This window comes from Microtus oregoni, unplaced genomic scaffold (genome assembly GCF_018167655.1).
Source record: "Microtus oregoni isolate MIOR12 unplaced genomic scaffold, Mior012 000002F_ref0000024, whole genome shotgun sequence".
Classification (NCBI taxonomy): domain Eukaryota; kingdom Metazoa; phylum Chordata; class Mammalia; order Rodentia; family Cricetidae; genus Microtus; species Microtus oregoni.
In genome coordinates this window covers 21,158,756-21,173,322 of record NW_024543061.1, presented here as the reverse complement: position 1 = coordinate 21,173,322, position 14,567 = coordinate 21,158,756, and the positions used below count along the sequence as shown (strand labels likewise).

Genomic DNA, 14,567 nt, shown 5'->3' with positions numbered 1-14,567 from the left:
GAATTTGTCTAAGATAAGTTTGCCATTTCCAATGAGTTCTTGGATTTGACATGTGTGATAAAACAAATTTAGATTTTGATACAGCTGAATAGTGTTAAGAAGCACTCTAGACCAATTCAAAAGGACATATCCAACCATGGCGATCTTCTACTTCTTTAATTAGGAGATACTGTAGTCATAGGAGCATGTGTCTTGCAAAACATTATCTGCTTGCATATGACTACATCACTTTTGGAAAACTCTCTTAACAGAAAGTTGGCTCAGAGACACAGACCCCAGATGTACTTTGTCCCTTGTGGTTACTTGGTTCTTTTTACTTTAAGAAGGCCCATATAGGTAGATCCTCTTCATCCTGACAAATAGTCAGGATATGCAAGCATACTTCTGCTCCTTCTTTTGTAATTGGAGGTTAACCTGGGGAGTGACTGCCTTCAAGATACTTTGTCTAGGTTGGTTTCACTGTCTAAACAACAGAATGTTGATGACTTGATGTCTCAAAGTATTGAAACAACTGTTCAAGTTGTCCTTTGTATCATGTTAAAGAAGTCTTTTGTTATTTTCTTTCCTCTTTTGTCTTGGGGTATAAAATTGTATGGAAAATTAAATATGGGCGATTTCAGTTAAGGAAAAAGAAAAGAAACAGCTATTATCTAACTGTTACCTGTACATACAATAAGATCAAAGGCATCATGGGAGGCACTGTCCTGGTCCCATCATTTCATCACCATAGACATGTGGCAAAGGTAATGTAATGATAGGAAAACAAAGGACTCAGAAATCCTGACAAATGGGAGGCCAGATAGAGAGTTATAGAATACCTAGGAAAGAATAATGTAGGTAACCTGCTAAGTAGTTTGTATAAGCAGAGAAGTGATAGAATAAGTTAACTGAAAGCTAACTAAAACGCCTTAAGGAGAAATATATTTGGACAATTATTTCTCAGGTCTGCGACAGTTTACTGACCTAAAACCCACAAGAACCAACATCAGAGCCACATGAGGAAGAATTCTACTACCCTCCCCAAATTTCATATTATTTAACTGTCTGTTTCTTCGCAAGACTTTTGTGAAGGAATCTGCCAGAACTTATCAAGGAGACTGTGTTGAGAAATGATAAATCACCAGACTGTTGGCGACTTTTGGGCATTGTCTCTGATGGAAATTCCTGGAAATCTAGGATACAGGATCAGTATGACCCTCAATGTGAGGGTTCAGGAGCCCATGCTCATCTAACAATGGATCTCTCATCACATTCCATGGTTATGACCCTAGTTACAGAACATCAGATTAAAAGATCTTGAGGAATCCACCATATTGGGGTATTTCAGTCTGTTCACATTACAGCAAGGCACTTAGGCACTTATTAAATCTACTGAAGTTAATATACATGATTTTTCTTATTATCCCTCTCTCCCTCCCTTCCTGCCTCCCTCCACCCACCTCTCCTTTATTTCTTTATTCCATTCTTCTTTGTTTCTTATTTCCTAACCAGTAACTCATGTTCTCAGACTGACCTCAAATTCATAAATAGCAAGAGATAACTGAACTCCTGATTCCCTACCCCCACCTCTGCGTACTTCACTAAACCTGCCTATTGTTGGGGATGATTGAATCCAGAGGTTTATGCATTCTAGGCTCAGCACTCTGCCAATGGAGCTTCTTTCTCAACCAATAAAGTTATTTTCTTCGTCTCTGCTTAGTCTGTATTTGTTAATGATCCTGACTACTGGTCCTCCATATTTGGTCCTCTATTTCACAACATTCATTGGTAAGGTAATCCTTGGGAAAAGTTGAAAATGCTGTTTACTTCACACTACATCAGCTTTATGGGGACAAAAATAAGAATGAGGTAAAGCACATTTTTATAAAAGAATTTGAATTATAGTCAATAAATATAAATATCCACAACAAGTAAGAAATGCGACATACATGTATATCATTTATAGAGATGGGTATGGGGTAGATAGATAACATAGATAGCCATGTTCCAGATGTCAGTGTCTCCATCACCAAAGAACTGCTTAATTAAGAAATGCCCTACAGTGTCAAATTCCATTCTCACAATGACCATCCTAGTTTGTGTTCACATGTACTGTCATATTGACACCATGATCCGGACTTTCTTTAGGAAACAGTTCTCATCACATTACTTCTCGCTTCTTATACATTATGTGGACACTACAGTAAATTCTTACATGTCCATGTAAGGGAAGGGGTTAGAGGTCAAGTCAAGCGAAACCTTGTTGACATTACTTAAACATACCCTACAGAAGTATCACATCTTCTTGAAATCTGTAAGTTCTAAGCCATTAGCTATCCCCTATATTTTGCTGAAAACTCCCATTTTGGTGATATGAACATTTGGGGGAGTGAGAAGGACTTTTGGTTTTTAAGAAAATGAACAACAGCAAAAGTTGATGAGTCAAATGGAGATTTATGAGTCCTATTTCTTATACATTCCTTTTTTAGGGATACTACCAATAAAAGAATTATAAACACTGCTTTCTTAGCAAGGTGAGAAAAGTCTCAGCCAATGGAATATTTTAAAAATCTTAAGGTATTAATAAATATTACTGTACCTGTAGCCAAACTAAATTACAGCTCAGACAGGGGCCAGAATGATCAGGTTTATTATTCAAATCAGAAGAAACATACGCAGAATAGTTGTTTCCATATCATGTGCATTATTGGCATCATTATAACTAATAATAACACGGAAAATAATGCATCAAGATTGGATATTGCATTTTTCACTAGACGGCAAGGCTTCCACTTAATAATCATTTATATTTACAGTGAAGGAGTGCAGAATTTTCAAACAGTACCTCATTAATCATGTCAGCCTGTTACTTGGAAAGTTATTATCCCAGTTCAATAGATAGAAAAATTATATCATGGAAAGGTCAGTTACATATTTACTTGTCCAATCTTGGAAAAGCAAAGGGAGTCAGTTTCAAATCTGTGACCTCTTTTCACCTTTTGATCTAACTACTGGACCAGTGCAAGACTGGTTCATATAGTGAGTAGCCATCAGCCTAAAACAGTCCATTGCTGACCTCTTTGCTCTTACTTCTACAGACCTAAAAACACAGAAAGAAATGTCAATTTTTCTTCCATTATCACAACAAAAGAGAAGATGCAAGAATTATTAAGTTCTATTTCATTTTGCTTATGTCTTTTGTAAATTGTTGTTAATTGTTGGTGCCCAAACTGCAAAGATCAAACTATTTATTAGTAACATCATTATATGAAATTTAGGATATGATAAGATGAAAATTTGAGAGATTTAGGTGAACATGAGTGCATTTAATACATCTGTTAAATAAGAAAGCAATAAATCAATTTTAATAGTTTTCAACACCTCAAACATGTTGCTGCAACGCTGATTTTAGAAAGTATAAAGGAATGAGAAAATAAGTTTTAAAATTTATATTCTGTTTTTTGTTCTATTTCAATTTGATTCATCTATTGACTTCTCATTTTAAAAAGCAAGCAAGTAAATAAAAGTAAACAAAATTGTTAATGCTTGAAGGTAAAATTAGACAGTAAAAATGACTTGGTGGCAGCTGCCTTCTCAAATAATGGTAATTGTTGCTATTACAAAAGTAATATTGTTAAGGTTTCAAGTTCAAAATCCCCCTAATAAAATAGCATATAACTCTCTATACTTCTACTCTTACTTAAAATATTTAATATTTTCAATTAATACTGTGAAGACAAATCACATAAACTCAGTAAGTTAGTAAAGGATTTGTTATATATATTTAATATAAAAGTCTGTATTATTCTAATATATACAAATGTATGCATATAGTGTTTCAGCAACAAACATAAAACAGTATGAATACTTATGAAATATATGGATCATTAGAGTATTTCAAAATTATTTTGTTGCTTATTTTGAGGAATTTCATTTATATCCCACTAAAATATTTCCATATATAAAATAATGCCATAAAACAAAATTACTCTATTAAGTGCTGAAAATTCCATTATTTGGGATTTGTATTCAATGTTTTTCCTTTAGACATGTTTCTTTATAATTTTTGGATAATATATCTTTTTTATATTTTTTTAAAATTTACACTATTTCCATAACTTTTAAAAAGGTTTATCAGCTTTATTGTTACTTCACTTCTAAATTTTATGTTGATAGATACTGCAACAGAGCCAATGAGATGACTCAGAGTGTAAATCCACTTTTACTAAGTTTGAAGGCCTGTTCTGACTTCTTGATCCCACATGGTGGAAGCTGAGTACCAACTCCTGAAAATCATTATCTGAACTCTACCTGTGTATCATTCCATGCACACATATGCAATATAATATATGTGTGTGTCAATGTAAATAAGTAAATGTAATAAACTGTCAAAAATAAACATTCTAATGTATATGATACAATCGAGCCTCTTTCTTAAAAAGAGGAATCTCTTAACTATTGAATTTATTTAGACTTTATTTCTGGGTATGAAACATTATTTTAAACTTTTTATCAGGGTTTTAAGGATGAATTTGCTAATATGTAGCAAGTAATTGTTTGAAAACCAGTGATTTTGATACCATAAAAAATGATGTGATTTTTTTTATCAACCTTCCTCAACCCCTACTTAATATTTCAATGGCTTATGAAAAGAATGAGAAAAATAGCCCCATAATTTCCCTCTCTTTAAAGCATATTGAGATTTTATTAAACTGACTGGATGAGTTATTGCTCTTCTAGTACTGCAAAAAGCAATTTTAATTTTTAAAAGGTATTCAACATCACTTCACATGTTTCCCTAACCAAAAGGTATACCAGCGTTTCCTAATCCCCAAAGCTTGGTAACACACGAGGTGCCACACTCTCCTTGATTTTACTGATTCACAGAACTCTGGAGACATGAACAGTCAGATGAGTCACTAATGCTGATATTGCCAAACAACTTCTAAAGCACAATGTTTTTGTCTATGAAGGCAAATTTAAGATAGAGATGATGTGCTTTATCTATCACAGAAAGCATCAGCATGAAGAAAACAGAATCATGCAAGTTATTGTACTGAATAAAATCTATATATTCTTAAGTCCTTAGACTCTGCAGCTTGGATTCTCAGAGTACAACCCATGCTTCAAGCCATGTCTTCAGATGCTGTTTCCAGCAAACTCTAGAAAAGAACTAAACCATTTTAGTCCATTTAAAAAGTATTGCCTAAATTTGTCATATCAGTTCTTGTTGGCAGCTGTCATTTTTCACAAGGACCAGTTTCAAATTCTAATGAAAATACCATTCACAAAGAGATTTTAATTAGATCAAGTCAGACAATCAATATTTTAAAAAGGCATACATACTTTTAAGTGCTTTCAAAATAAGTAGTTACTTGGCAGAACGTAAGAAACAAGCACAGGTATGCATGCCTGCATGTTTGGATGCTTATCATGTCAATATATAAATTCTCCCAAATGGGGGCGATTGTATGGCCACTCACCTGACCAGCCGATTTTTGATGATTTAATGAGCCCTCGTTCCTTTTCTCATAGAAAAAAGAATAAAAATAGCTTGGTTCTCCTGTATGTCTCATCTTTCTGGAATTAATTCTGCACAAGGTTGCAGAGATTTTGTAAAATTTACTGGATTGAAGATTGCCTTGACTTGGGAAATCTTATGCTAGTAGAATACAATATGAAGGATAGGTCAGGAAAAAGAAATAACTAATCCCTTATCACAATAAAATGCCAATATGTCATAAAGATTTACATTTGACTATATTAAATGCTTTTATAAAACAGATTATGTGATTACCTTGAGAACTATATGTCTATCAAACCTTAACATTTATAACAGCATATTATTTTCACTAATATAGAAAACAGTCTCACATTAACTCTATTGCAAAATATATTTCCCCATTTTTTCCTATACAACTTCTGCCTTGTGCAAATGTGTATATATCTATAAACAGACGTATGAATACACTGATGCACACATGTACAAGTTCTTACATAAAACACACATATGCACACAGATACGCATCTTCTCTATATGAATGTACAAGATAAAGCTTCACTTATAACATTTCATCCTGACGTACTTAAATTCATCAAAATAAGCGTGGTATATTCTATCACAATTTAAGTAAGTGGCTCATGAGACAATGACACTGGCCCAGGTCACCCAAAAAGCCTCTTTCAATATATATTAGAAACTTACAGTTCTTGTAAATCGATTTAGCTACCCACAAATTGCCAACTTCTAACGTGCCAAAAGAAAATAACATTACTTCTTAAGTCAACAGTTTGTGCTTCAATTACGTCTGTACAAATTGTTTGTTGTAGTGTATACCACCTTACTGCACAGCTGTGAAAGATAAGAATAAACTGTCTACATTATTCACTTAATTCAAAGTATATAATTGAAATATAACAAAAATGTGGAAAGAATACAGCTAAGTTGTCATCCATACTGACATTTTTCTTAATGATGGCACTGCTAGCATTATGGGATGGATGCTTCAAGATAAACTTTTAGGACTTGACATTTTAAACACTTTGGATGAAGATCTTTGAGGACTTTTTCATTGCCTTTTATGTTTCAACCACGGCACTGCTTTAAAACGTGAAAGACAAACTAGAAATTACTTCTCTATTCCTTTGTTCACCGAGGCTAATTTTGTAAATGTCTTTATTTCTATCGATTGAGAAAGCAACTCTTAGAAGAACCAGGTATTGGAAGGGTTGTTCTTTACAATACCTAGGGTTGAAATGGTATACAGGATGATGCATAAGGAGTCATCATCCCTGTGATATGACTAATGAGAAGAAATTGCACAAGATTTCACAGACTGTTTTGGAAAATAAAGAATCACAGTTGCCTCTGGTTTTAATAACAACTTCCTAAGTTTTAGGTAAAACCCATTAGCTTTGAAGTCATGTTGTTTAGTACTTTCAAGGATAGGCAAATTAGAGGACTACTCAACCAAGCACACTGATTGAAACAGGATGGTGGCAGATATGTGTATGTTTCTCGTTCTTATTTCCTTAATAATCTTAATCACTCACAACTGTCTCCTGAATTCCCCTTATATACATAGAAATATGTAAGAAATTTTACTGCCTATTATCTCCCAATTTATTGGTCTGATATTTGCATATTAATTTGTTCAATACACACAGGGAAAAGTACAGAATTTGAAGATGATGTTTTCTGAGTGGCTGCTCATGCTTCCCATTCTAGTGAGAGAGCATAACAGTTTCATATTACTACTAGTCAGATAAAGTGGGTATTTCAAGTATGTTTGATTCATGATAATTAAGTGTGTCACAATTTAATTGAGAGAATCATCCACTGAATAACTTCTTATTCAAGGCATTGTCTTAGAAATTTGTGTTCTAGTGGAATACTTATTGCTTTATTTGGTAAAATTTCTTATTAAGTTTTTATTGTTTAAAAAAGTCACAAAAGTCATAAATATACAAATAGTTGTTTAGAATCTACACTGCTGATATTATGATTTATGTAAACATTGCCAGCCTACAGACAGAATACAGAAACTTTTAAAATATCAATTTGGGGAAAAAAGATGACTCATATTCCGTCTGTGTTTCATAGAGAACCTTTCTTTAAAGGACATTCTCTCAACAGCAGAATGTTTTGTGACAGAGTTGCTGAGGACCTCTCCTATTAATTCTCAGAACTTTATTTCCCTAATAAAAATCTATTTTTCTAATATCTGAGTATATTATCCAAAGTAGGAGTGATGACTGCCTCATTGGTATATATGTAAGTTTCTCAATAAAGTGATGACTTTTGATTTTTGAAGTTTAACTTTCTCATTTTTTTTTTGCCTTGGCCCAATGAAAGCAATTTTGTGAGACATATATAGCTAATGTTCCAGGACAAAGAGAGTTTGATCCCCCTCCCCCAGTAGCTGCTACTTGACTAAACATTATCATTACAACATTTTATAAGCTACTTGTTCATCAATCCTTCAACAATCAATTCTGCCAGTTTTGTTTCATAGCTACACAGTTCTCTGTTCAGCTAATATGGTATTCTGTATCTTTAACTACATTTTTATCAGATAAAAAACCTTTCATTTCACATCATGCAAATGTCTAGAATTTTTGAAAGAAATTATCTGTAATTTAATATCTCTAGAAAACTTTTAGGACACCTGTTTTTAACACTTCTTTGAAACTCTTTCCTTCTTCTTGGTGAATCTTGAATCACCATTCTAATCCAGGAAATAAATGAATAAATTAACTTTCTTTGTACCAACCTTTCAGAGAATCACAGATATAAGGAATACCCAAAATAAAATAAGATAAAATTACATTCTGTATATTCACCTTTTATGTACCAATGTGGGCTTGCAAGAAAAACATCAAGTCTTGTTAGACTTTCATAGAAAGCTTTTATTTGCTTTAAGTTTTAAGGGCAATTGCTTATACAGGTTTCTTTGGGGGACTTATTATTTGGGATTATGTTTTCTTTTTATTTTCAATGGTACACAAACAAAAAAAGAGAGATAAAGAGAAAACAAACTCAGCAAAGAACAGTTCAAAGAATCCAAACTGTACTAAGTTTGAGATTATTTTAAATTCACCGCAGCATCTGAAAACACTCATTAACGTCCGTATTTAGGTGTGTGGAAAACTTGGTATATGTTACCAAAGAACAAATTATGTTTCCTAACTGATATAAGTAGCATTAGAAAGAGCACCATCTTTAAACACTCATTACAACTCACTTTTGAAAATTAGATAATACCAGATACTATAAGAGTCAATTGCCAGAACAAACTTCTAATAGCTAAAGTATTCTGGCAACAAAAACTGGTAGTTGGAGGTTATGTAGTATGATTTTACCAAGGAGAGAACAGCATATATCCAATATAATTCAGTCACAAAATGGAAGTGGGAGACCACTGTTCTATTTACGTAAAGTGTTCTGGTAAATGATCTCTTAAATTAAATACTTGGAAACTGGACAAAACTTATTCTCATATCAATGGAAAGAATCCAACATGAAAACCAGACACCCTTTTGAGGATTTAATGCAAAAGAGGAAGACTCTAGCAAAAGTTAATCTTTTATTCATAAATATTTGCATCCCTTAGTTTTGAGTCAGATTGATAAGAATCCATGTCATTTTTTTTTTTGAGGTTGACAGCAAAGGTGACGAGTACTCTCTGTTATAACTGTCATTGTATTATTGCCAAGTCATCCACTAGAAGTTGGCCTTCTGTTAGTTACCAAAGGAGCAGGCAAAGTATGGAAATCCAGTCCTCTTCTAGTAAAACACAAATAGCCAGCCTGTAAGGAAGCTTTGGAAAGGGATCCCTGTCCCAGTAATTAAAAACAAAGGGAAATCAATGACAGTAGACAGAAAGTATCCTCTAGGAGACTCGTACAATTCTATACAATTCTACAGTAAGCCTTGGATATTCTCTAGGCTGGTATAATAATGAACAAAACGCATGTGTCATGGCTGTTACTTCCTGGTTGCATGCTTTAATTCAACTAAAAGTTAACAGTAAAAAAAAAAAAAGAATAAAAAAAAGTCAAACCTTGGGTCAAATGCTCTTTGGTTTAAATCTTTACTACCACCTATAATTTTGGTTAGCTGAGTTTGATTTTTAAATTAAGCTGGCCCTTTCATCTTCACCCCATTACACAAGTCAATCACCAAGAACCAGACATAAATTTCAGAATGGTTTTGTTTGTGAGAATTCATTTTTCTAAGTCCAACCCCTTTATACAAACTATTTTAGAAAAAAAAAGGAAGATAAAAAAAAACAGGTGTTTTAACATAGTATTTTATTACAACTTAATCCCATCCTTGAATGATTTTCTTTCAAGTTTCGACCATTTTTTTTAAAGTAGTCAGTTTCCTGGTGGTTGCAATTTAATTAAGTAACCTTTCACACTGAGCAAACCCCAAAGCAAGAGGGTCGTTAATCTTTCTAGTGATTAGACACACCTCTAGAGCCTCAAACATTTACCTCTCCTTCCCCGCAGAAGAAATGGTTTTAGGAGGATCACGGTTCATACCTCACACTCCCTGGAGCCAGAGATGGTATATGTGCAGGGACCAGATCCATTAACCGATATATCCATGGTCTCAGAGTTCGTCGGCTTGTAGTCCACGTAGTATTCCTGTAAAGGGGAATTCATTTGTCTCTCTGACTCCCTGGCCTTTTTCCGCCGCCTCTTCATAAGCGAGTGCTGCTGGAGTTGTTTCATGCTGGCTGGGTACCTTTTCCAAGACACATAGATCACCAGGAGAATCATGGCCACCGAGAGGAACAGAGCCACGCTCCCTGCGATAATTTTGTGAAATGATACGTGCTCGTAGTCATTCTCCGTACCTGGAATCTGAAAGCCCGGGGATGGACTTGCTGACTCCAGGGTCGCTGGGATGGCATCAGGTCTGAAGATGGTAGGGTTCGGGATGAACGGGGGCTTCTGGGGAGTTTGAGGTGCCAGGTGTGATCTTTCTGTGTTGACCACCTGGACCTCAGAGCAGATGTTGTAAGTCTCCACAGCATCACTGACCTTCTCACCCTGGATGTGCTTAGGCCCTGCACAGATCATGGTACTTTCTTTATTCCCTTTGAAATTCTTCAGCCAGTAGAACAGAGGACAGATGCTCCGACTGCATTCCCACATGTTTCCGGACAAGGTGATGGATATTAAGGATATCCATGCATTCACGGTCTCCTGGGAGACGTTGGTGAGCTTGTTGGAATCCAAATTCAATTTTTGCAAATTGGGGAGGCATTTAAATGTGCCAGGCTCAATCGCTTGGATGTCATTCCCTGATAGATCCAAGGTGTGCAAGGAACTCCAGGTCCATGTTAGGCCTTGGCTCACAGAGCGGATCCGGTTCCACTGCAGGTAAATGGATCGCAGGTTGAAGAGACGAGGAAAATGAGCAAAGTTGATCTTTGAAAACTGATTGTGCTCCAGATGGAGCTCCTTCAACTTCAGAAGACCAGCAAATGCATTTCGGGATAAGCTTCTGAGGCGATTGTAACCCAAATCCAGAAAGTCAAGGTTCCGGCAGTCTTGGAAAACCCTTATGGGCACGGTCTTTAGGGAATTCGATCGCAAGTGCAAAATGATGAGTTTCCGGAGGCCTTTAAACTGCTCAGATTGTAAGGTCTGAAGTTTGTTGTAGGAGAGATCCAGGTTGCGAAGATTGGGGACTGGGTGAAATGTTTTATTGTGCAGATAGGTAATTTTGTTGGAGCTTAGAATTAATTCTTTCAGTCTGCGGATCCCTTGAAAGGCATCTTCATCCACTGAGCTAATGTAATTATGGTCAAGATAAAGCCATATAAGCTGGTTAAGGCCGGCAAACTGATTGGATTTGAGTTTCTGAATGCTGTTGAACCTTAAAGATAAACCTTGTGACCCTCCAGAAATGTTCTCCGGGATGTCTGCAAAGGCGTGAGACTCACAGTACACAATCTTGCCATCGCATCTGCAGTTCTTCGGGCAAGCTCTCTGAGCCCCCGTCAGCATCACCAGCAGCAGGGTGGGAAATAGCACCAGAAACACACTCATGCCTTTCAGCTGCGTGATTAGACGGAAACCTACAATAGCAAAGAGAACACAGATGCACACTGTCAAAGAGTAACAATACAGCGCCATTGACGCATCGTGATCAGGAGTGTCCGGTCTGGGGGGGGGGGGGGAATGGGAGAGTTCATTTAAGAACACGTTTCAACACTTAGAAATCTTCTTTTCCTCTAGTGCTCCACTCTTGCTGTTTACATTTCATTCCCACTTCTTTCGTCTTGCTAACAGCACAGAACTGTAAAACTGTAAAAACCTCTCCGAGTTTTAAGAGTTTGACTCTGTCGGAACCCTGAAAACCTCAGGGCATTTCTTTTCTCTGAATGCTGAGATTTGAATAACAGTAACATTTGACTGTGTCTGTATTGACCCACAGGACTATATTGCATCTTTCAGTAAGGTCAGAACCACGACTTAGGAAACCCGAATCTTGTACATCTTTCCTAGTTGAGAAACAGGCTGTGGTTTAGCAAAAGAGCATCCAGGATGCTGTCAAAGTAATCCAAGTTTGTTCTGCCTAAATTACATACTGACTGCATACAAGGGTTGCAATCTCTAAGCCCTGAAAAAAGGCATAGGAATATGCACAGACAGCCTACAGAACATGGTTCATAACAGTGTGAGGTGCCCTCAGTAGGTTAATAAACATACATTATTGCATACCTTGGCCCCATGCCCAGAGATACATGAGCTACGTTACGTGATCACCCGTACCACAGCCTCCCCAAGCTCTAGCTAAGATGTCAAATTCTTATTCCAAATGTACAGAATAGAAACTAATTATGTTATTAGAGATATTGCTGGGGTTTTTCCCCGTATAGTCGTCCTAGCTAATCTGAGAAATAAGCAAGGCAGACTGCTACCAACCTCCCCAGCATCCTGACCTGCTCAAGTCTCTCACCGACTGTTTTTTTTTTTTTCATCTCTCCCCCTGCCTCCATTAACTTCAGAAAGACTGCAAAGTTGAAATCTATTACCATTTGTGCCGCAATTTCAAGTCATTGCGTGTGAGGGGACTCCTCTCCACCTTTAGCACTAGGTAGACTGTTTCTTAAGGGGAAAAGAGAGACAGACAGAGGGAGGGGGCTACTGCAGGCTGCAATTTCTTTTCTTCTTTAATAGTCATCTTTTTAACCAAGAGACAATCACCCCAAATCCTAGTCTAAATATTCTCTCTCTTTAGAAGAGTTGTCTTTCTTTTTCTTTTTCTCCTCTTCTTTTACTTATTTATTTATTTTAAATTAACTTGATCTTGCACTATGTCTTTTTGTCAGTTACAGACTCATTAAAATACAACCCAGCTCTCCCAGACAGGAGAAAGAGGGAGGGAAAAAAAAAAAGCCAGTCACACTTGAAAAAATAAAACTGGCAAATGACTACTGGAAATTTGGAAGCTGTATTCAGGATGCAGCTTCCAAGATCAAACAAGCCTCCGGTGCCACCTCTGATAAAGTAGGGACCCCACCCCTGCACACACAGAGCCAAGTGTTAACAGTCGTCCTGACAGCAACCCGAACCCAAGTGTGGCTCATATTATCAGGAACCAGAAGCAAACACGGTATTTATTTCATGCTCCGTCCCCAGGCTGTGGGTACGCAGACGCTAGAGACAGTCTTAAAGCTACCCCTCCAGAGTGTGTTTAAGTCCGCGTTATGCATTTATGGAATAAAAAAAAACTGTCAAAAGAAAAGGATCTAAAAATATGATAGCAACTATAGTGAGACAACTGGTAAAGTAGAGGGTGCTGTTTTGTGCCTGTTTCTTGGTCTTTTAGCAGCTAATGCCCGGTTGAGGATGAGCGGTTAGGATCAGCTTTGCTAAGACGAAAACAACAAAAGTTCGCTTACCCATCCTTTGTCATCCAAAAAACGTCTGCCCCCCTCTCTCAGCTTTCTTCTTATTTGGTTTCTCCTGTAGAAATCACCACCACCTTCATGACACAGTGCAGCTGTCATTCAAACCATTCTGAGCCCGCATGTGAGACAGTAGCCCCATGTAAACTTCCCCGGAGAGGACAGGCAGACACACACGCAAAAATAATATAGATATACGTATACTTAAAAAAATCAGCAGGGGTGGAATGAAGGGGCAGGAAAGAGGAAGCCGCGGGTTGGGGGGGGGGTCGGAGGGGGGAGGGCCTCTAGGCTCTGAGGACCATTGTATAATTCACTAGGGGAACATTAGCAGTAAATTGGCAATCTGTGAAAAGAGCTACAGCCCATCTCGGAGGTAAGCAACTTCTCTGTGAAAAGAGACAGAGAGAGAGAGAGAAAAAAAAAAGAGGGACGGGAGAAGGGGGTAAAAAGAAAAGAAAGAAAGAAGGAAAGAAAATCCTCAGAATACCTGGCATTCCTTATTGTGCTGGCTTTTGCCATTCCCAGATAAAGCAGTTCATCCTCAGGATTTTTCAGCTGTTGAAGCAATCAGGCCGCCTGTGCTGTGTGAGACCCCAGTTTAAAAGCTATGCGGGCTAGGTTTATCCATTTAGCTGGTCAGGTTGAAAGTGTTTTGTAGCTGTGCTGAGAGGCAGCCCTTGTCTAATTCAGAAGGCTTTCCGGAGACTGATGGTGCTCAGAGCTGGTTGGTGCTAATGCTCGAGTTTGTGATACACTGAGTGCCCTCCGCTGGAGAAAACAGATTGCACATTAAAGACGGGAACAAGTGAGCTTGTCAGGGCTGTGCAGCCTTCTCTGCTCAGAAAGGGAAATTAAAGGCACAGGATCACTTTTCCCCCCTCTCTCCAATAATCTAAATTATAAAATGTTGCTGTCAGGGTTTATGTTTCACAGCTGCAGCAGATGTTAGCAGCTTTCTAGGTCTTTCTCCCTCCCAATGTCTGTGAGTAGTAGTAGGTTTTGAAAGTTGTCGTGGCCTGAAATGGTTTTCTGTGTGTCACAGATGATATTGTCTCATTTTCAATGACATGAGTAATTCCCTTTGTTTTTACGATTTTGTGGGTTTGCCTTTATGTATATTTTTTTCGAGACAGCGATATAAGGAAGCTGTCCTAC

The 14,567-nt window shown here is 37.0% G+C and overlaps 1 protein-coding gene across 5 annotated transcripts in view; it reads right to left on the bottom strand.

Annotated features, from left to right (window-relative positions):
* Lrrtm4 (leucine rich repeat transmembrane neuronal 4) overlaps positions 1–14,149 on the bottom strand; it is a 778,594-nt gene extending 764,445 nt beyond the window's left edge. For 2 of the 5 annotated variants that reach the window (XM_041633629.1, XM_041633655.1), the window contains exons 1-2: positions 13,900–14,149; positions 10,027–11,573 (exon numbers count right to left, since the gene is read on the bottom strand). In XM_041633629.1, coding sequence (XP_041489563.1) covers positions 10,027–11,573; positions 13,900–13,906 — 1,554 coding nt within the window. In that variant the 5' untranslated portion in view covers positions 13,907–14,149. Of the gene's footprint in view, positions 1–9,977; positions 11,574–13,403; positions 13,487–13,899 lie in introns of all 5 variants that reach the window. The other 3 variants (XM_041633635.1, XM_041633645.1, XM_041633662.1) reach the window with 3 other exon arrangements.
* Positions 14,150–14,567: the final 418 nt, after the last annotated feature.